Source organism: Manis pentadactyla, chromosome 3 (genome assembly GCF_030020395.1).
Source record: "Manis pentadactyla isolate mManPen7 chromosome 3, mManPen7.hap1, whole genome shotgun sequence".
Taxonomy (NCBI): Eukaryota; Metazoa; Chordata; class Mammalia; order Pholidota; family Manidae; genus Manis; species Manis pentadactyla.
In genome coordinates, this window is record NC_080021.1 from 220,578,801 (window position 1) to 220,602,103 (window position 23,303).

Genomic DNA, 23,303 nt, shown 5'->3' on the forward strand with positions numbered 1-23,303 from the left:
TGATCAAATGGTTGTTGACAACAATAAAATTCTGTATAGGGGGGTCAATGCTCAATGCACAATCATTAATCCACCCCAAGCCTAATTTTCGTCAGTCTCCAATCTTCTAAGGCATAACAAACAAGTTCTTACATGGGGAACAAATTCTTACATAGTGAGTAAGTTCTTACATGGTGAACATTACAAGGGCAGCCATCACAGAAACCTTCGGTTTTGCTCATGCATTATGAACTATAAACAGTCAGTTCAAATATGAATACTCATTTGGTTTTTATACTTGATTTATATGTGGATACCACATTTCTCTCTTTATTATTATTGTTTTTAATAAAATGCTGAAGTGGTAGGTAGATACAAGATAAAGGTAGAAAACATAGTTTAGTGTTGTAAGAGAGCAAATGTAGATGATCAGGTGTGTGCCTGTAGACTACGTGTTAATCCAAGCTAGACCAGGGCAATCAAACATCCACGTATGCAGAAGATTTCTCTCAGAACAGGGGGGGTGAGGTTCTAAGCCTCACCTCTGTTGATCCCCAATTTCTCACCTGATGACCCCCCTGCGACTGTGCCTGTCTTAGGTTGTTCCTCCCTTGAGGAATTTTACCCGTCTCTGGCTAACCAGTCATCTTCCGGGGCCATACAGGGAAATGTAAAGTTGGTAAGTGAGAGAGAAGCCTTATTGTTTGAAATGGTTAGCTTTTTATTTCTTTGCATATTTATGCCCTGTAGCTTCTATGCCCAGCATTTGTCTTGAGGTATCTTTACCACTTGGAAGAATTATGATACTCGGTAAATTTGATATGAGGCACGAATTCTATTTAAGGGTTGTAATTAGGAAGGAAGAAGAAAAGCTATAGAAGTAGCAGGCGGAAGAAAACATGGGAAGATTGATTATTTCTTTGACATATCTTCTTGTAGAGTACTTCAGCATGTATAGGTTTTAAGCTACTACTTAAATTGCGCACACACATTAACATAATAGGAGTATAGTTACATAACCAAAGCATACCTGTAATTACCAGACATCTCCAGTGAAACCAAGAAAACCAGTTAGGCACCTTAGGCATTTGTGAAAACTTATCTATGAAATGATGGATATTGTCCAACTGAACTTGAACAGTCTGAGAGAAATCAGACAAATTAAAACAACCCATTCCTGGGGAATGTTCACATCCCTTATGTTCTTTTAACAGTAAATAGTCTGTAGTTGTAAGACTTTGGAGTGCTACAATTTGCACTTCTCCAAATTCTTGGTTGAGTTCCAACAGTATAGATCCAGTCAAATTTGTTGTTTTACCGTATGCACAGGCCAGCTTAGATATCTCCTTCCTCATTCCCATGGCAAGTCCAGGAACTGGTGGGATGAGTGCATCTACAGCTGTAGCAGTGCGTGGATCTTTGTTGGGGTTTTTTGATGATCATCTTCTGGCATGAGTCTTCCAGATAGTGCAGATGTTGGAAGTTCTTTTTCATATCGTATCTTAGTTCATTTTCGGGGTAACCCAATTAGGCTTTGATCCTCTGTATAAACACAGACAGACCCTTTGCCTACACTTTTATATGCCCTTTATACCCTTGTGTAGAACTCACTGGAGGTCACCACACAGGAACTGCCCTTTTTTTTTTTTTTTTTTTTTTTTTGCTTTGTTTTTGGTATCACTAATCTACACTTACATGATGAATATTATGTTTACTAGGCTCTCCCCTATACCAGGTCTCCCCTATAAACCCCTTTACAGTCACTGTCCATCAGCATAGCAAAATGTTGTAGAATCACTACTTGCCTTCTCTGTGTTGTACAGCCCTCCCTTTTCTCCTACCCCCCCATGCATGTTAATCTTAATGCCCCCCTACTTCTCCCCCCCTTATCCCTCCCTACCCACCCATCCTCCCCAGTCCCTTTCCCTTTGGTACCTGTTAGTCCATTCTTGAGTTCTGTGATTCTGCTGCTGTTTTGTTCCTTCAGTTTTTCCTTTGTTCTTATATTCCACAGATAAGTGAAATCATTTGGTATTTCTCTTTCTCCGCTTGGCTTGTTTCACTGAGCATAATACCCTCCAGCTCCATCCATGTTGCTGCAAAGGATTGGATTTGCCCTTTTCTTATGGCTGAGTAGTATTCCATTGTGTATATGTACCACATCTTCTTTATCCATTCATCTATCGATGGACATTTAGGTTGCTTCCAATTCTTGGCTATTGTAAATAGTGCTGCAATAAACATAGGGGTGCATCTGTCTTTCTCAAACTTGATTGGTGCGTTCTTAGGGTAAATTCCTAGGAGTGGAATTCCTGGGTCAAATGATAAGTCTGTTTTGAGCATTTTGATGTACCTCCATACTGCTTTCCACAATGGTTGAACTAACTTACATTCCCACCAGCAGTGTAGGAGGGTTCCCCTTTCTCCACAGCCTCGCCAACATTTGTTGTTGTTTGTCTTTTGGATGGCAGCCATCCTTACTGGTGTGAGGTGATACCTCATTGTAGTTTTAATTTGCATTTCTCTGATAATTAGCGATGTGGAGCATCTTTTCATGTGTCTGTTGGCCATCTGTATTTCTTTTTTGGAGAACTGTCTGTTCAGTTCCTCTGCCCATTTTTTAATTGGGTTATTTGTTTTTTGTTTGTTGAGGCGTGTGAGCTCCTTATATATTCTGGACGTCAAGCCTGTATCGGATGTGTCATTTTCAAATATATTCTCCCATACTGTAGGGATCCTTCTTGTTCTATTGATGGTGTCTTTTGCTGTACAGAAGCTTTTCAGCTTAATATAGTCCCACTTACTCATTTTTGCTGTTGTTTTCCTTGCCCGGGGAGATATGTTCAAGAAGAGGTCACTCATGTTTATGTCTAAGAGGTTTTTGCCTATGTTTTCTTCCAAGAGTTTAATGGTTTCATGGCTTACATTCAGGTCTTTGATCCATTTTGAGTTTACTTTTGTATATGGGGTTAGACAACCCCATTTTTTTTGTATATGGGGTTAGGAAGTTTCATTCTCCTACATGTAGCTGTCCAGTTTTGCCAGCACCACCTGTTGAAGAGACTGTCATTTCGCCATTGTATGTCCATGGCTCCTTTATCAAATATTAATTGACCATATATGTCTGGGTTAATGTCTGGATTCTCTAGTCTGTTCCATTGGTCTGTGGCTCTGCTCTTGTGCCAGTACCAAATTGTCTTAATTACTATGGCTTTATAGTAGAGCTTGAAGTTGGGGAGTGAGATCCCCCCTACTTTATTCTTCTTTCTCAGGATTGCTTTGGCTATTCGGGGTCTTTGGTGTTTCCATATGAATTTTTGAATTATTTGTTCCAGTTCATTGAAGAATGTTGCTGGTAGTTTCATAGGGATTGCATCAAATCTGTATATTGCTTTGGGCAGGATGGCCATTTTGACGATATTAATTCTTCCTAGCCATGAGCATGGGATGAGTTTCCATCTGTTAGTGTCCCCTTTAATTTCTCTTAAGAGTGACTTGTAGTTTTCAGAGTATAAGTCTTTCACTTCCTTTTAGGTTATTCCTAGGTATTTTATTTTTTTTGATGCAATTGTGAATGGAGTTGTTTTCCTGATTTCTCTTTCTGTTGGTTCATTGTTAGTGTATAGGAAAGCCACAGATTTCTGTGTGTTGATTTTGTATCCTGCAACTTTGCTGTATTCCGATATCAGTTCTAGTAGTTTTGGGGTGGAGTCTTTAGGGTTTTTTGTGTACAGTATCATGTCATCTGCAAATAGTGACAGTTTAACTTCTTCTTTACCAATCTGGATTCCTTGTATTTCTTTGTTTTGTCTGATTGCCGTGGCTAGGACCTCCAGTACTATGTTAAATAACAGTGGAGAGAGTGGGCATCCCTGTCTAGTTCCCGATCTCAGAGGAAATGCTTTCAGCCTCTCGCTGTTCAATATAATGTTGGCTGTGGTTTTATCATAGATGGCCTTTATTATGTTGAGGTACTTGCCCTCTATTCCCATTTTGTTGAGAGTTTTTATCATGAATGGATGTTGAACTTTGTCAAATGCTTTTTCAGCATCTATGGAGATGATCATGTGGTTTTTGTCTTTCTTTTTGTTGATGTGGTGGATGATGTTGATGGACTTTCGAATGTTGTACCATCCTTGCATCCCTGGGATGAATCCCACTTGGTCATGGTGTATGATCCTTTTGATGTATTTTTGAATTCGGTTTGCTAATATTTTGTTGAGTATTTTTGCATCTACATTCATCAGGGATATTGGTCTGTAGTTTTCTTTTTTGGTGGGGTCTTTGCCTGGTTTTGGTATTAGGGTGATGTTAGCTTCATAGAATGAGTTTGGGAGTATCCCCTCCTCCTCTATTTTTTGGAAAACTTTAAGGAGAATGGGTATTATGTCTTCCCTGTATGTCTGATAAAATTCCGAGGTAAATCCATCTGACCCGGGGGTTTTGTTCTTTGGTAGTTTTTTGATTACCACTTCAATTTCGTTGCTGGTAATTGGTCTGTTTAGATTTTCTGTTTTTTCCTGGGTCAATCTTGGAAGGTTGTATTTTTCTAGGAAGTTGTCCATTTCTCCTAGGTTTCCCAGCTTGTTAGCATATAGGTTTTCATAGTATTCTCTAATAATTCTTTGTATTTCGGTGGGGTCCGTCGTGATTTTTCCTTTCTCGTTTCTGATACTGTTGATTTGTGTTGACTCTCTTTTCTTCTTAATAAGTCTGGCTAGAGGCTTATCTATTTTGTTTATTTTCTTGAAGAACCAGCTCTTGGTTTCATTGATTTTTGCTATTGTTTTATTCTTCTCAATTTTATTTATTTCTTCTCTGATCTTTATTATGTCCCTCCTTCTGCTGACCTTAGGCCTCATCTGTTCTTCTTTTTCCAATTTCGATAATTGTGACATTTGACCATTCATTTGGGATTGCTCTTCCTTTTTTAAATTTGCTTGGATTGCTATATACTTTCCTCTTAAGACTGCTTTTGCTGTGTCCCACAGAAGTTGGGGCTTAGTGTTGTTGTTGTCATTTTTTTCCATATATTGCTGGATCTCCGTTTTGATTTGGTCATTGATCCATTGATTATTTAGGAGCGTGTTGTTAAGCCTCCATGTGTTTGTGAGCCTCTTTGCTTTCTTTGTACAGTTTATTTCTAGTTTTATGCCTTTGTGGTCTGAAAAGTTGGTTGGTAGGATTTCAATCTTTTGGAATTTTCTGAGGCTCTTTTTGTGGCCTAGTATGTGGTCTATTCTGGAGAATGTTCCATGTGCACTTGAGAAGAATGTATATCCTGTTGCTTTTGGATGTAGAGTTCTATAGATGTCTATTAGGTCCATCTGCTCTACTGTGTTGTTCAGGGCTTCCGTGTCCTTACTTATTTTCTGCCCGGTGGATCTATCCTTTGGGGTGAGTGGTGTGTTGAAGTCTCCTAGAATGAATGCATTGGAGTCTATATCCCCTTTTAGTTCTGTTAGTATTTGTTTCACATATGCTGGGGCTCCTGTGTTGGGTCCATATATATTTAGAATGGTTATATCCTCTTGTTGGACTGAGCCCTTTATCATTATGTAGTGTCCTTCTTTATCTCTTGTTACTTTCTTTGTTTTGAAGTCTATTTTGTCTGATATTAGTACTGCAACCCCTGCTTTCTTCTCACTGTTGTTTGCTTGAAATATGTTTTTCCATCCCTTGACTTTTAGTCTGTACATGTCTTTGGGTTTAAGGTGAGTTTCTTGTAAGCAGCATATAGATGGGTCTTGCTTTTTTATCCATTCTGTTACTCTGTGTCTTTTGATTGGTGCATTCAACCCATTAACATTTAGGGTGACTATTGAAAGATATGTACTTATTGCCATTGCAGGCTTTAAATTCGTGGTTACCAAAGGTTCAAGGTTAGCCTCTTTAGTACCTTACTGCCTAACTTAGCTCGCTTATTGAGCTGTTATATACACTGTCTGGAGATTCTTTTCTTGTCTCCCTTCTTGTTCCTCCTCCTCGATTCTTCATATGTTGGGTGTTTTGTGCTGTGCTCTTTCTAGGAGTGCTCCCATCTAGAGCAGTTCCTGTAAGATGTTCTGTAGAGGTGGTTTGTGGACAGCAAATTCCCTCAGCTTTTGTTTGTCTGGGAATTGTTTAATCCCACCGTCATATTTGAATGATAGTTGTGCTGGATACAGTATCCTTGGTTCAAGGCCCTTCTGTTTCATTGTATTAAATATATCATGCCATTCTCTTCTGGCCTGTAGGGTTTCTGTCGAGAAATCTGATGTTAGCCTGATGGGTTTCCCTTTATAGGTGACCTTTTTCTCTCTAGCTGCCTTTAACACTCTTTCCTTGTCCTTGATCTTTGCCATTTTAATTATTATGTGTCTTGGTGTTGTCCTTCTTAGATCCTTTCTGTTGGGGGTTCTGTGTATTTCCGTGGTCTGTTCGATTATATCCTCCCCCAGTTTGGGGAAGTTTTCAGCAATTATTTCTAAGATACTTTCCATCTCTTTTCCTCTCTCTTCCTCTTCTGGGACCCCTATAATACGGATATTGTTCCTTTTTGATTGGTCACACAGTTCTCTTAATATTGTTTCATTCCTGGAGATCCTTTTGTCTCTCTTTATGTCAGCTTCTATGCGTTCCTGTTCTCTGATTTCAATTCCATCAATGGCCTCTTGCAGTCTATCCATTCTGCTTATAAACCCTTCCAGAGTTTGTTTCATTTCTGCGATCTCCTTTCTGGCATCTGTGATCTCCCTCCGGACTTCATCCCATTTCTCTTGCGTATTTCTCTGCATCTCTGTCAGCATGTTTATGATTCTTATTTTGAATTCTTTGTCAGGAAGACTGGTTAGGTCTGTCTCCTTCTCTGGTGTTGTCTCTGTGATCTTTGTCTGCCTGTAGCTTTGCCTTTTCATGGTGATAGGAATAGTCTGCAGAACTGGGACGAGTGACGGCTGGAAGGACTTCCCTTCTTGTTGGTTTGTGGCCCTCCTCTCCTGGGAGAACAGCGACCTCTAGTGGCTTGTGCTGCGCAGCTGCGCGCAGACAGGGTTTCTGCTTCCTGCCCGGCTGCTATGGAGTTAATCTCCGCTGTTGCTGTGGGCGTGGCCTGGCTCGGGCAGCTGCTCCAAAATGGTGGAGTCGCCTTGGAGGGGGAGCAGCCTGGAGGCTATTTATCTCCGTAAGGGGCCTCCCTGCTCCCTGCAGCCCAGGGGTTAGGGTGCCCAGAGATCCCGGATTCCCTACCTCTGGATTAAGTGTCCCGCCCTGCCCCTTTAAGACTTCCAAAAAGCACCCGCCGAAACAAAACAACGACCACCAAGAAAAAAAAAAGAAAAAAAATTTTTTTTAATTAAAAAAAAAAAGGTGGTCGCTCGTTTTTCTTTATTCTCTGGTGCGAGCCTCAGGCCTCTGCTCACCGGTCTTGCTGCCCTGTTTCCCTAGTATCCAGGGCCCCCTGGGCATGCACTGTGTCTGCGCTCTGGCCCGGATGGCGGGGGCTGGGTGCTCGGCAGTCCTGGGCTCCGTCTCCCTCCCGCTCTGCCTGCTCTTCTCCCGCCGGGAGCTGGGGGGAGGGGCGCTCGGCTCCCGCGGGGCCGGGGCTTGTATCTCACCCCCTTCGCGAGGCGCTGGGTTCTCTCAGGTGCGGATGTGGTCTGGATATTTTCCTGTGTCCTCTGGTCTTTATTCTAGGAAGGGTTGTCTTTGTTATATTTTCATAGATATATGTTGTTTTGGGAGGAGATTTCTGCTGCTCTACTCACGCCGCCATCTTCCGCCCCTCTCCGAGTTTCCATTTGTTGGTGTCCTCTTTAATTTCTGTTAAGAGTGTCTTGTAGTTTTCAGGGTATAGGTCTTTAACATCCTTGGTTAGGTTTATTCCTAGGTATTTTATTCTTTTTAATGCTATTGTGAATGTAATTGTTTTCCTGATTTCTCTTTCTATTAGTTCATTGTTAATGTATAGGAAAGCCACAGATTTCTGTGTTGATTTTGTATCCTGCAACTTTGCTGAATTCTGATATTAGTTCTAGTAGTTTTGCAGTGGAGTCTTTAGGGTTTTTTATGTACAATACCATGTCATCTGCAAATAGTGACAGTTTGACTTCTTCTTTACCAATCTGGATTCCTTGTATTTCTTTGTTTTGTCTGATTGCCGTGGCTAGGACCTCCAGTACTATGTTGAATAACAGTGGGGAGAGTGGGCATCCCTGTCTTGTTCCCGATCTCAGAGGAAAAGCTTTCAGCCTCTCGCTGTTCAGTATGATGTTAGCTGTGGGTTTATCATAGATGGCCTTTATTATGTTGAGGTACTTGCCCTCTATGCCCATTTTGTTGAGAGTTTTTATCATTAATGGATGTTGAATTTTGTTGAATGCTTTTTCAGCATCTATGGAGATGATCATGTGGTTTTTGTCTTTCTTTTTGTTGATGTGGTGGATGATGTTGATGGATTTTCGAATGTTGTACCATCCTTTCATCCCTGGGATGAATCCCACTTGGTCATGGTATATGATCCTCTTGATGTATTTTTGAATTCGGTTTGCCAGTATTTTGTTGAGTATTTTTGCATCTACGTTCATCAGGGATATTGGTTTGTAGTTTTCTTTTTTGGTGGGGCCTTTGCCTGGTTTTGGTATTAGGGTGATGTTGGCTTCATAGAATGAGTTTGGGAGTATTCCCTCCTCTTCTAATTTTTGGAAAACTTTAAGGAGAATAGGTATTATGTTTTCTCTGTATGTCTGATAAAATTCTGAGGTAAATCCATCTGTCCGGGGGGTTTTGTTCTTGGGTAGTTTTTTGATTACGGATTCAATTTTGTTGTTGGTAATTGGTCTGTTTAGATTTTCTGTTTCTTTTTGGGTCAGTCTTGGAAGGTTGTATTTTTCTAGGAAGTTGTCCATTTCTCCTAGGTTTTCCAGCTTGTTAGCATATAGGTTTTCATAGTATTCTCTAATAATTCTTTGTATTTCGGTGGGGTCCGTCGTGATTTTTCCTTTCTCGTTTCTGATTCTGTTGATGTGTGTTGACTCTCTTTTTCTCTTAATAAGTCTGGCTAGAGGCTTATCTATTTTGTTTATTCTCTTGAAGAACCAGCTCTTGGTTTCATTGATTTTTTTTCTATTGTTTTATTCTCAATTTTATTTATTCTCTGATCTTTATTATGTCCCTCCATCTGCTTTCCTTAGGCCTCATTTGTTCTTCTTTTTCCAATTTCGATAATTGTCACATTAGACTGTTCATTTGGGATTGTTCTTCCTTCTTTAAATATGCCTGTATTGCTATATACTTTCTTCTTAAGACTGCTTTTGCTGAATCCCACAGAGGTTGGGGCTTAGTGTTGTTGTCATTTGTTTCCATATATTGCTGGATCTCCATTTTAATTTGGTTGTTGATCCATTGATTTAGGAGCATGTTGTTAAGCCTCCATGTGTTTGTGAGCCTTTTTGCTTTCTTTGTACAATTTATTTGTAGTTTGTTTTATACCTTTGTGGTCTGAGAAGTTGGTTGGTAGGATTTCAATCTTCTGGAATTTACTGAGGCTCTTTTTGTGGCCTAGTATGTGGTCTATTCTGGAGAATATTCCATGTGGACTTGAGAAGAATGTGTATCCTGTTGCTTTTGGATGTAGAGTTCTATAGATGTCTATTAGGTCCATCTGCTCTACTGTGTTGTTCAGTGCCTCTGTGTCCTTACTTATTTTCTGTCTGGTGGATCTGTCCTTTGGAGTGAGTGGTGTGTTAAAGTCTCCCATAATGAATGCATTGCATTCTATTTCCTCCTTTAATTCTGTTAGTATTTGTTTCACATATATTGGTGCTCCTATATTGGGTGCATATATGTTTATAGTGGTTATATCCTCTTGTTGGACTGAGCCCTTTATCATTATGTAGTGTTCTTCTTTATCTCTTATTACTTTCTTTGTTTTGAAGTCTATTTTGTCTGATACTAGTATTGCAACACCTGCTTTTTTCTCCCTCTTGTTTGCATGAAATATCTTTTTCCATCCCTTGACTTTTAATCGGTGCGTTTCTTTGGGTTTGAGGTGAGTCTCTTGTAAGCAGCATATAGATGGGTCTTGCTTTTTTATCCATTCTATTACTCTGTGTCTTTTAATTGGTACATCAGTCCATTTACATTTAGGGTGATTATTGAAAGATATGTACTTATTGCCATTGCAGGCTTTAAATTCGTGGTTACCAAAGGTTCAAGGTTAGCTTCTTTACTACCTTACTGTCTAACTTAACTTGCTTATTGAGCTATTATAAACACAGTCTGATGATGATTTCTCTGCCTTCTTATTCCTCCTCCTCCATTCTTCATATGTTGGGTGTTTTGTGCTGTGCTCTTTCTAGGAGTGCTCCCATCTAGAGCAGTCCCTCTAAGATACCCTGTAGAGGTGGTTTGTGGGAGGCAAATTCCCTCAACTTTTGCTTGTCTGGGAATTGTTTAATCCCTCCTTCATATTTAAATGATAATCGTGCTGGATACAGTATCCTTGGTTCAAGGCCCTTCTGTTTCATTGCATTAAATATATCATGCCATTCTTTTCTGGCCTGTAGGTTTCTGTTGAGAAGTCTGATGATAGCCTGATGGGTTTTCCTTTGTAGGTGACCTTTTTTCTCTCTCTGGCTGCCTTTAATACTCAGTCCTTGTCCTTGATCTTTGCCATTTTAATTATTATGTGTCTTGGTGTTGTCCTCTTTGGGTCCCATCTCTCCGGAGTTCTGTGTATTTCCGTAGTCTGAGCAACTATTTCCTCCCCAGTTTGGGGAAGTTCTCAGCAATTATTTCTCCAAAGACGTTTTCTATCCCTTTTCCTCTCTCTTCTTCTTCTGGTACCCCTAAAATGCGGATATTGTTCCTGTTGGATTGGTCACACAGTTCTCTTAATATTGTTTCATTCCTGGAGATCCTTTTGTCTCTCTCTATGTCAGCTTCTATGCGTTCCTGTTATCTGGTTTCAATTCCATCAATGGCCTCTTGCATCCTATCCATTCTGCTTATAAACCCTTCCAGAGTTTGTTCCACTTCTGTAATCTCCCTCTGGACGTCTGTAATCTCCCTCCAGACTTCATCCCTTAGCTCTTGCATATTTCTCTGCATCTCTGTCAGCATGTTTATGATTTTTATTTTGAATTCTTTTTCAGGGAGACTGGTTAGGTCTATCTCCTTCTCAGGTGTTGTCTCTGTGATTTTTTCTGTTTCAGATTTTGCCTTTTCATGGCAATAGAGATAGTTTGTGGAGCTGGGGCGAGTGACGGCTGGGAGAATGTCCCTTCTTGTTGGTTTGTGGCCCTCCTCTCCTGGGACAACAGCGACTTCTAGTGGCTTGTGCTGGGCAGCTGCGCGCAGACTGGGCCTCTGTGGGTGTGGCCTGCCTTGGGCTGCTGTTCCAATATGGCAGAGCCATGTTGGAGGGGAAACGGCTGGGAGGCTGTTTATCTCCGTGAGGGGCCTCCGAGCCGCCCTGCTGCACAGGGGGTTAGGGTGCCCAGAGTTCCCCGGGATTCCCAGCTGCTGGGCTAAGTGTCCCGAGACGCTCCCGTCCAGCTGTGGGGTCCCTGTCCTTTTAAGACTTTCAAAAAGCACTCGCTTTTCTTTGTTCCTGGGGCACCAGCTGCAGGGACCCGCTCACAGGTCTTACTGTCCTGTTTCCCTAGTTTCCAGCACCCCACACACGCACTGTGTCTGCGCTCTGGCCCGGATGGCTGGGGATGGGTGTTTAGCAGTCCTGAGCTCCCTCTCCCTCCCCACTCTGACTCCTCTCCTCCCACCAGGAGCTGGGGTGAGGGGCGCTCGGGTCCCGCCGGGCAGGGGCTTGTATCTTACCCCCTTTGCAAGGCGCTGGGTTCCCACAGGTGTGGATGTAGCCTGGCTATTGTCCTGTGTCTTCTGGTCTCTCTTTTAGGGAGAGTTGTATTTGTTGTATTTTCAAAAATATATGTGATTTTGGGAGATTTCCGCTGCTCTACTCACGCCGCTATCTTGCCTCTGCCTCAGTTGAGTTTGTTTTTAAACAACTCAGCCCACCTGGTGAGGCAGAGCCTGCAGGCCCTGATGACCTGCCTTTTGTGGCTGTGGTTCAGTGTTTAGTCCTCAAAGCCTCTGTGACATCTGGTCTCTGCAGGTGTGCCGTGTGAAACCTGGTGTTCCATGAGGACCACTAAGGGTCGTCCAGAAGTATACACAGATTTGAGGCTCTTTTATCCAGTCCCCTTCTCTGATACCCCTCCCAAAACACACACCTACTCCTCAGGGGGTTTCCAGGGGTCTCCCTTCCTGGCCTTCCAGCTTGGAAGTCAGGTCTGTGTGCTTCCTGAAGCTGAGTTTCAGGAAGGGAGCATGTGGGGTGCCCACCACCCCCACCACTGGGAGTGTACGGCTGTGTTACTGGTGCTCACCTGTAGGGGATGAAAGTCTGTGGACCCTTCCAGCAGGCCTGTGTGTCAGCTGTTTTCTTTCTTTCTTTCTGGCACTTGGCATAGGGGTGGGGGGTGGGTAGAAGACCTGGCTGTGTTACCTCACATTGTAATTATTTTTGTGTGTGCTTGCTTCCGGGGCTAGAGGCATCGTCTTCACGGAGACTGTCAGCTGTGCTGGAGTGGTGACTTTCACCACGCTGATGCTTGGCCGCCCACAGGACATTCTGGTGGTCGGCTGGACACTGGTGGTTTTGAAAGCTCTGGGTGGTAGGGATTTGCTGGTCTGCTGGTGATGGCGGCTGCACGCTCTTTGCTCTCCTCAGACTGAGGCTTCACGAGGTTGGCGTGGCCGCTGTGCAGGTGCCTGCTAGGGGCTCCCTGTCTGCCTGGGGTGCATTGATGTGGCTTGGGTTGACAGGATGGGGCATGGTGTGACAGCCAGCCACAGGAGCCAGCCACAGGAGGGGTGCTTCCTTGACTCAGCTTTCCATCTTGCGATGGCAGGGTGTGTAACAAGGCTAGTGGCCAGTGTGTGAGTCTTACTGGTGCCAGGCTCTGCTCCCGGGGCTGCAGCTTACATGCATGCCTTGATGGAGCTTTTGCCCAGCTCTGGAGATGGGCCATAATTTACACTTGGAGCTGAGGTTCTGAGCGGCCAACGAGGAGGTGCCCTGGTCCTGCTCTCAGCCCTCATGCTGTCCTCCCTTCAGGAGGCCTTGCACTCTGACCCTCTGTCCACCTGGCCAGCTGCTGCCCTTTTCCATCCTGCATTTAGCTGTGACTCATTTTAACTGCAGAGTTGTCTGAGTCCTCTAATCATCATAGCACTTTCCCATCAGGTCCTCCCTTGGAGTGCTAGCCCAGGGTCTCCCCAGCTAATCACAGTGAATGCACCTGCTCTCACTGCTCATGCTTGGGAGAGTAGCACACTGGTGTCCCTCAGACCGCTCTCCCTCAGACCAGCATCCCTTGGACGGCCTTCTCTCAGACCGTGCCATCGCCAGCTCTCAGGCCGGCTCCGGTCCCTTCCAGCAGTCCTGCTTGGGTGCACATCCTTGCCCTCCTTTCCTGGGCCTCCTGCCGAGATGCCCACCTCCTGCTTTCCAGGAGCTGTCTGGGGCGCTTTCCCTCAGCTTGTTGCTTCTTCACCTGTCTTCCTGTCACAGACAGGGACATCTCTCAGGCTCAGTCTGCCCCACTTCCAGGAACCTTCTCCTGCTGTCTGCCTCTCCTGTTGATTGGCTTTTCTTCATCACCAGTTAGGGCTGCTCACACTTCGCCAGTCCTTCAAACAAACACTCGCCTCCTCGACCCTGCTTTCTCCTCCCAGGTGCATGGAGCACTGGCTCCGCTTTGCCCCCTCATTCTGCACCCTTCCTTGCATGCACTTCCCAAGGCTGCTGGCTGTCTCTTGGGTGCTGAATCCACAGATGCCTGTCAGTCCTCCGTGTGTCTCCTCTTTCACCTTTGATTGTGGTCACTCCCACTTGGAAGTGTTCCTTCCCTCACTGCAGGGACCCTACCTTCTATTACACACCTGTTTGCTCATGTCGCTGTCTGTCTTGGGCTTCTCTCCCCGTGGCTGCCCTGTGCCTTGGGTGCTCCCTAGACTCGCCCTACCTGCTTCTAGAGTCCAGGTTCATGCCGCTGGCTGGCCCCTTTCTTTTGCACTTGAATCTGCATATTCTTCTGCCCCTTGGAAGTCCCTGCTTGGGTCCTCTACACACCTCAAAGATGTCATATCTCGAAGGGCACATCTTCCCCACCCAGCTTTCCTCCGCTGTGCTCCTGTTTCATTGTTGGTAGAAGGCAAAATCCTGCACCTGGTCAGCCAAGTGGGAATCTATTGTCTCTCATCTGTTGTCTCCTGGGTGTCTGTGTGCCTTTCCGTGCTACCTGCCCTTGGCCGACGTCTACTGTGGTCAGGCCAGTGGCCATACCGGCCTCCTGCTTTGTAGGCATCTTCCACCCTTGTGTCTTGGGACCGCAGCAGATAGTATCTTGTTGTCCTCCAACTTCTCTGACCCCTGGCTCCAGTGGACCAGTAATGCCCCTCATGCTGGCCCTCAGAGCCCCTGAGCCTGCTTCACTCATGGATGTCTTCAGTCCCTTCTAGTGTGGGCATGCAGGAGACCCCCGCTTGGGAACCTGACGAATGAATGAATGAATGACATCCCATTGGCTGCTCCACATGATACTGAATTGCTGTGGTTCATAGGATGTTGCACTTTCTCCTGTTCCCCGGCCTGCCCTGTTGCCTGCCAAGAGCCTGGCTGCTTCCTTCCTTGGGACCCCCTTGCCCCATGTGCCCACCACATTGTGTGGAAATAGCGTCATGACTTTTCATTTCCCTTAAAGGCGCTATCCTGAGGCTGGTGTCTCCATCTCATCCTCTTTGACCCCATGTTCTCTGGCTCACAGCAGGTGCCCAGTAAATATTCTCTGGACAAATGAATGATTCTAATTCTAATAAACTGCCTTATTGGCTTGTAGAGGAAATGAAAAATAAGCCACTAGCAAGGTTCAAGGCATTCACAAAGTTGTCTTCTTTTAAACAGTGGTTGATTTGGATGAAGCTGGTGGGAAGTTTTAGAGCTGTGTGCATTAGGTTCCTGGAGCAATTGACTCCCTGAAGCAGATTACTAACTTCACTAAGCTCATGTGTGAGGGTACTGCCACAAAGGGGCTATGGAGTGGGGTCTTAGTCCTTCAGTGTGGGCATGAAGCTGGGGCACCCTGATCTGGAACAAAAGAGGTAATGTACGTTTAGGAGGGCTTTGTGGAAGTCCAGAGCTTTTATCTCTAGTAGATGCATCATTTTCCCTTAGCTCCTGTTATCCTGAATCTGAAATTTATGTGCATTATGTAATTCATATATAATTGAAAAACTGGTATATGAATCAATTTATAATGATTATATTTGAAAGTCCCGCTGAGTGGGCTACCCCATGGAGGGCATCTCTGTTTGGTAACTTGTGAGAGGGAAACCTGCTCCAGAGTGTGACTGCTGCCTCTCCGGCCCTGCCCAGCTCCTGTGCTCAGGCACACTGTCTGCACCTGGGCTGGGCTGCCCTTTCTGGGACCAGCCTCACCGGGGCCTGTTCCTGTTGCCTTGTCCCAGACCTGTGACCCTCCGGGGTCTTTCTTTTTTTTCTTTTGGTGTCATTAATGTACAATTACATGAGCAACATTATGGTTACTAGACTCCCCCCATTATCAAGTCCCCCCCACATACCCCTTCACAGTCACTGTCCATCAGCGTAGTAAGATGCTATAGAGTCACTCCTTGTCTTCTCTGTGTTGCACTGCCCTTTCCGTGCCCCCTCTGGGGTCTTTCTTTCCTGAATTATGCCTGTCCTGCTCTCTTAAAGGGGAGCCCATCAGGTTGTCCAAGGGGAGGTGAGGGTGGCTTGGACTGGGGGACTATGGTGGCAGGTGGTGGTGTGGTGGGAAGCTGTGGCAAGGCAGGAAGTTGTCATTTTCTGGATCCATTTCAAAGGGAAAGTCAGTGAGAGTTGCCAGGAAAGGAAGAGCCAGATGACCCTGAAGCTTTTGGTCTTAGCAGCTGACCTTGAGATGGAGCTCAGGAGGGGTAGGTTGGTGGGGCGTTAGAATTCACTCACAGGCAAATTAGGCTTGAGGGCCACCAGCCTGCATGTGCACATCTCAAAGAGGCAAAGGGATAGACGAGTTCAGGGAAGTGGCTGGGGTCAGGATGTACTTTTGGGGATGACCGCCTTCATGTGGTTCTTCAGGCCGTGAGACTGACTGAGGTTGCCTGGGCAGTGAGGTAGGACTTGCCCTGGCTGTACATGGAGAAAGGAGGAGAACTACAAAGGAGACAGCGGTGGGGCAGGCAGAGGAGGATGGGGGTGTGGAGAGAAGGCATTCTGATGCTGCTGCTAGGAGCCCTGGCCGGCTGGACTGCTCCTGCCATTCTGCTGAACGTGAGCCTTGCATCCTGCCCCAGCAGCTGACGGGAACTTCTGAAAATGTCTTAGGATCATGGACTCCCTGGCTCAGCATCTTCCGATGACTCCCATCTAGTTAGGACTAGGTTCCCTGTTCTCTGCGTGTGTCTTCACAGGCTGCCGTCTGCTTTCTGCCACAGCTCGCTTCAGTGTGTAGGGCCAGCTCTCTCCTAGCTTAGTTCTCCACTCATGTCACTACCTATAAAGAAAGCAGAAACCTTCCCACTGTGTTTTGCACTGGGACCCACTTCTTTTTTTTAATTTAATTTTTAATTTTTAATTTTGATATCGTTAAGTACAATTACTTTAACATTATGGTTACTAGACTCCCCCTATTATCAAGTCCTCCCCACATACCGCATTACAGTCATTGTCCATCAGCATAGTAGGATGCCCTAGAATCACTACTTGTCTTCTCTGTGTTGTACAGCCCTCCCTGTGCCCCCCCACCCCCACTACATTATGTCCACTAATCATAATGCCCCATTTTCTCCCTTATCCCTCCCTTCCCACCCATCCTCCCCAGTCCTTTTCCCTTTGGTAACTGTTAGTCCATTCTTGGGTTCTGTGAGTCTGCTGCTGTTTTGTTCCTTCAGTTTTTGCTTTGTTCCTACACTCCACAGATGAGTGAAATCATTTGATACTTGTCTTTCCCTGCCTGGCTTATTTCACTGAGCATAGTACCCTCTAGCTCCATCCATGTTGTTGCAAATGGTAGGATCTGTTTTCTTCTTATGGCTGAATAGTATTCCATTGTGTATATGTACCACATCTTCTTTATCCATTCATCTACTGGTGGACACTTAGGTTGCTTCCATTTCTTGGCTATTGTATATAGTGCTGCGATAAACAGGGGTGCATATGTCTTTTTCAAACTGGGCTGCTGCATTCTTAGGGTAAATTCCTAGAAGTGGAATTCTTAGGTCAAATGGTATTTCTATTTTAGGTTTTTTGAGGAACCTCCATACTGCTTTCCACAGTGCTTGAACTATTTTACATTCTCACCAGCAGTGTAGAAGGGTTCCCCTTTCTCCACATCCTTGCCAACATTTGTTGTTGTTTGTCTTTTGGATATTGGCCATCCTTACTGGTGTGAAGTGATATCTCATTGTGGTTTTAATTTGCATTTCTCTGATGATTAGCAATGTGGAGCATCTTTTTATGTGCCTGTTGGCCATCTGAATTTCTTCTTTGGAGAAGTGTTCAGCTCCTCTGCCCATTTTTAAATTGGATTATTTGCTTTTTGTTTGTTGAGGTGCATGAGCTCTTTATATAATTTGGATGTCAACCCCTTATCAGATATGTCGTTTATGAATATAGTCTCCCATACTGTAGGGTGTCTTTTTGTTCTATTGATGGTATCCTTTGCTGTACAGAAGCATTTTAGTTTGATAGAGTCCCACTTGTTCATTTTTGCTTGTTTCCCTTGCCTGGGGAGATATGTTTGTGAAGAAGTTGCTCATGTTTATATCCAAGAGATTTTTGCCTATGTTTTTTTCTAAGAGTTTTATGGTTTCGTTGCTTACATTCAGATCTTTGATCCATTTTGAGTTTACTTTTGTGTATGGGGTTAGACAATAATCTAGTTTCATTCTCTTATGTGTAGCTGTCCAGTTTTGCCAACACCAGCTGTTGAAGAGGCTGTCATTTCCCCATTGTATATCCATGGCTCCTTTATCATATATTAATTGATCATATATGCTTGGGTTAATATCTGGGCTCTCTATTCTATTCCACTGGTCTATGGGTCTGTTCTTGTGCCAGTACCAAATTGTCTTGATTACTGTGGCTTTGTAGTAGAGCTTGAAGTCAGGGAGCATAATTCCCCCTGCTTTATTCTTCCTTCTCAGCATTGCTTTGGCTATTCAGGGTCTTTTGTCGTTCCATATGAATTTTAGAACTATTTGCTCTAGTTCACTGAAGAATGCTGTAGGTATTTTGATAGAGATTGCATTGGATCTGTAGATTGCTTTAGGCAGGATGGCCATTTTGACAGTATTAATTCTTCCTAGCCAAGAGCATGGGATGAATTTCCATTTATTAGTGTCCTCTTTAATTTATCTTAAGAGTGTCCCGCAGTTTTCAGGGTATAGGTCTTTGACGTCCTTGGTTAGGTTTATTCCTAGGTATTTTAGGGGCCCACTTCTTTTATTATTGGTATGAGCTGTTGTTTCAGAACTCCAGGTGATTTCAAAATGGGATGGCTCCCAGTGGGGTTGGCATGTGGAGTTTGTCCATTTGTACACCGAGCCAGAGTGTGTCCTTGTAGCCTTGCAGAGCCAGAGCTGACCTCCCCCGTCCACCTGCAGAGCTGCTGCGGTGCTCAGTGAGGTGTGTGCCATGGCGCTTAAAACTAAACTGTAGTGGGAACATTAGTGGCTGCTGTTAGAAATAAGAAACCAAGTGTGAAGTGCTGAGAAGACCACAGGGAGCCCAGGAGGACCTGCGGACCTCAGGGCTGCATGACTTGGCTCAGAAACTAACGTTCATGGAGAGAGAGCGAGGCACCACAGCGGGGTAGAGGGTGCTGCTGGATATGCACTTGCAGGGCCTCCTCTGCGCTTGGGCAGCACGTCGGCGTAGGGAGCGGCTCTGCCAGGGTCCTTGCGCTCAGCTTGGCCGCATGCTTCAGTACGAGGCTCCCAGGCTGCCTCCCTCCACTAACACCTGTGGAGATGCCACGCCTCTCTGAGCTCTTGCAGAGGTGGGGATTGTTGCAGACAGCCTCTGTGCACAGGGGAGGTCTCTGCACAGAGTGCGTTAGTGGTCTGGGGTCCTTGTTGTAAAGGAGTCTGCCGAACTCTGTTTAACTTAGTCTTTCATGATATATTTGACTACAGTGCCCCCTCACCCCCACCCTGCTTTTTTAGGAGACAGTGATTGACATCTTGCAGAGCAAGCATGAGGGACACAGTTGGGAGAGCATTGCAGCCATCTGTAGAGGGGGCATCCCCAGCTGTACACATGTGGCTGGTGTATTTGGGAGGCAGGATAGACAGACACTGTGGATCAGAGAGGGTTCACAATTGGGTTCTGCCACTTATAATCTTGGGCACATTGCTTACTTTTTCTTTGCCTCCCTTTCCTCATTTGTAATGTAGGGACAAAAGTCTTGATTTGATAGAATTGTGGTGACACCTAAGTAACATGGCTCATGTAGCGTTCAATGCTGTGCTGTCCAAGGATGGATTAAGGCTTGTTGCCGTTCTGTCATTGTCAGCACAGCAGCAGGCCTGGTGCTCTTCTGTAATGTCCATGGTGTTTGGCATTGTTGTCATCTCTGATTTGATGTTGGAAGAGGATGTGCTTGACTCCTTCCCCAGGGCTGATGCTGAGTGTGCTGCACCCGCCCTGAGATGAGACCAGGTATTGTGCAGTCCTAGCTTGATGGCGGCTCGGTTTCCCTTCAGCTCTGCTGGCCCCTTCAGGGGCTGCTCTGCATCAGGAGAGGTGCTCGTCAATGTGAATATACCAAGTGGTGTGCATCACCCATGTCCCTGGGTGGTGTGAGCAGCTGGCTTGCCTCTGTGAGCAGAGAAGATGGTGGGGTTATGGAGCAGTCAGGTCCTTGTGTGCTACTAGGTGCCCATCATTATTACTGGCACCTCTGCCTTCTCTGAGCAGCGTGAACATGCATGTCATGCTCACACAGTCGTCTTCTCCTTGGCTCAGATGATATCCCTGAAGAGCTCAGAGACCCCTTTTACATCGACCAGTATGAGCAGGAGCACATCAAACCGCCTGTCATCAGGCTTCTGCTGTCCAGCGAGCTGTACTGCCGTGTCTGCAGCCTCATCCTGAAAGGGGACCAGGTGGCCACCTTACAGGGACACCAGTCTGTCATCCAGGCCCTGTCCCGGAAAGGCATTTATGTGATGGAGAGTGATGACACCCCTGTGACGGACCCTGACCTCAGCCACACGCCCATAAAGATGGTGAGTGGCCTGTGTGCTTGCCAGGGCCTGGGGTGAGAGCCCCAGGGTGAGATGCCTCTTGGGTGAGAGCCTCTGGTGTGATGGATATTGCGTCCCTCTGTAGCTCGGCTGCACGGAGGAGGCAAAGGCAGCCCTGAAACTTCAGGTGCAGGATGGTGTGAGCATGAGTGTCCAGCAGGATGGCTGAGGTGTGAGTGTGTGGTGGCGACCTGACTTGGGCATCTCTCTAAGTGAGGATGACAGTTCTGGAAAATGGGGGCGAGTAGCTTCCTTGCAGCCCTTTCTCATTGTGAGCTGGGGCCCTGTGTGTATGTGAGCCGGTGCCCTGTGTGTATGTGAGCCAGGGCCCTGTGTATGTGAGCCGGGGCTCTGTGTGTGAGAGCTGGGGCCCTGTGTTGTGTGTATGTGTGAGCCAGCGCCCCGTGTGTGCGCTGGGGCCCTGTGTGTGTGTGTGAGTTTGGGGCCCCATGTGTGGGCCGGGGCCCCATGCATGTGAGCCGGGGCCTGTGTGTGAGAGCTGGGGCCCTGTGTGTATGTGAGCCAGGGCCCCGTGTGTGTGTGTGTGTGAGCCGGGGCCCCATGTGTGAGCCGGGGCCCCATGTGTGTGTGAGCTGGGGCTCCTGTGTGTGTGTGTGTGAGCCAGGGCCCTGTGTGTGTGTGTGAGCCGGGGCCCCATGTGCGTGTGAGCCAGGGCCCTGTGTGTGTGTGTGAGCTGGGGCCCCATGTGTGAGCTGGTGCTCCGTGTGTGTGTGTGTGAGCTAGGGCCCCATGTGTGAGCCGGGGCCCCATGTGTGTGAGCTGGGGCCATGTGCGTATGTGAGGTCGGCTGAGTCCAGGCTCCTTAATAGCCTCTGGAGGCAATCTTAGCCTGTTCTGTTAGACAGTTTCATGCTGTAAGTATTTTTTGTTCAAAACAAATGAATACACTTTTTTTCCTAAGTGCCCCTTCCCACCTTTCTCTGAAAGCCACACCCCTGATGGGACTTGTCCAGAGCATTCTAGGTCTAAGCCAGTCCCGGTGCCTCCTGCATGCCCCTGCTATGTTGTTGCTGGCACTTTCAGCTGTGTGGTTTTCATTCCTGTCTTTGTGGAACATGTGTTGTGGGCCAAGAGGATGCTGCTCAGGTTGTAGGAAGAAAAGGCCTGAAGACATGGTTTTAGTGCACAGAGCTCATGACTGGTAGTGTGGGCCTGTCGGTGGTTGTGGGGGTTTGGGCACACCTCTGTGCCCCTTGTACTGTTTCCCTCGGCCATGAAGCCGGGATATCACCTTCCCCCGACTCTCCCCAGGTTTCCATGGAGATGAGAGAGGAGGCATGAAGCCCTCCACACTGCAGAGAGCTGAGCCTGCCTGACTGCAAGCAAGGCTAACTTGCAGATAAAGACTTCAGTGTCTCCTCCTGTGGAGAGGGGAAGAAAATAGAGGGATCTGGGCAGAGCTTTGTGTCTGAGCGGGATCTTGGCATGAAGCTGGTAGGAGAGGCAGGCCTGGGTGACACTGACTGCTGCCTCTGCCCCCAGAGTGCCCACATGGCGATGGTGGACGCCCTCATGATGGCCTACACTGTGGAGATGATCAGCATTGAGAAGGTGGTGGCCAGTGTCAAGCGCTTCTCAACGTTCAGTGCCTCCAAAGAGCTTCCGTACGATCTTGAGGATGCCATGGTGTTCTGGGTCAACAAGGTGAGTGCAGGGGCCGTGCCCAGAAGAAGAACAAGCCCCCGAGGCTCAGCCCCTCACTGGGCAGCCTGAGTGGGCCAGGGAGCTCCTTGGGTGGCTGGTCCTCTCTTCTCTGGAACAGTACTTCATGTGTCACACTGAGACCCAGGCCCAGCAGGGGCTGCAGAAGTGTGAATGTGCTGTGTCACAAGTGTGCCTGTGGGAGTTACAGCAGAATGAAGCAAGCAGGTGTTCCTCCTGAATGTGGGAAGCAAGGCGCGGAGGAGCGCGAGGCCCTTTGTATCTGGAAACGCAGTGCATGTTCATGGTGGAGATGGATGAGTTATTTTCATTTTTATCTTAGGCACTTAACATACATTAAAGGAATTTTCAATTTAGAAGGCATTTTTAAAGACAAAAATGAGATCTTTTTAAATGCTACTTTTCTCCTTGTACATTTGGAAGCTAACAGGGTAGTCTTTATTTTTTTGTGAGCTCAATTACTTTATTAAAGATTTTTTTTTTTTGAATGGGTGAATGAAGGACAGCACAGACATCAAAGAGTGACAATTCTTTGGGGGATCTAGTATATCCTCTGGCTTTTTGCTGGTTCCTTTTCAGTTTACTTTTTATTTTTTATTTTTTTGTTATTCAAATGTGTTTTTTTTTTTTTTTTGAGAGGGCATCTCTCATATTTACTGATCAAATGGTTGTTAACAACAATAAAATTCTGTATAGGGGAGTCAATGCTCAGTCATTAATCAACCCCAAGCCTATTTCTCAACAGTCTCCAGTCTTCTGAAGCATAACGAACAAGTTCTTACATGGTGAACAAGTTCTTACATAGTGAATAAGTTCTTACATGGTGAACAGTGCAAGGGCAGTCATATCACAGAAACTTTCGGTTTTGATCACGCATCATGAACTATAAACAAGTCAGATATGATTATTCGTTTGATTTGTATACTTGATTCATATGTGAGTCCCACAACAGGGTAGTCTTTTACACAGTGTTTATAAAGAATGTTTATACATACTTCAGGTGAAGGGTGTTAAGAAGTATGAACCTTCAGTTAAAAAAAAAACAAGTCACTGGGGATGTAAAGTACAGCACAGGGAATGTAGTCAACAGTGTTGTAGTAACTTTTTATGATGACAGATGGGAGCTAGACTCATCGTGGTGAGCATGTTGTAATTGTAAAATGCCGAATCACTAAGTTATACACCTGAAATTAATATAATATTGTATCTCAGTTATACTTCAATTAAACAAGAAATGCTTGGGCTGTACAATGAAAAAAAAGTTTATTTTAGTAGCATGTGATAATTTATAGGATTACCTTACCAAAGCC

The 23,303-nt window shown here is 45.6% G+C and overlaps 1 protein-coding gene across 5 annotated transcripts in view; it reads left to right on the top strand.

Annotated features, from left to right (window-relative positions):
- Positions 1-23,303, top strand: part of CAMSAP1 (calmodulin regulated spectrin associated protein 1) — a 79,863-nt gene that overhangs the window by 14,865 nt on the left and 41,695 nt on the right. For all 5 annotated transcript variants that reach the window (XM_036901550.2, XM_057499249.1, XM_057499248.1 and 2 more), the window contains 2 exons: positions 20,030-20,292; positions 21,814-21,975. In XM_036901550.2, the coding sequence (XP_036757445.2) occupies positions 20,030-20,292; positions 21,814-21,975 (425 nt within the window). The remainder of the gene's footprint in view (positions 1-20,029; positions 20,293-21,813; positions 21,976-23,303) is intronic.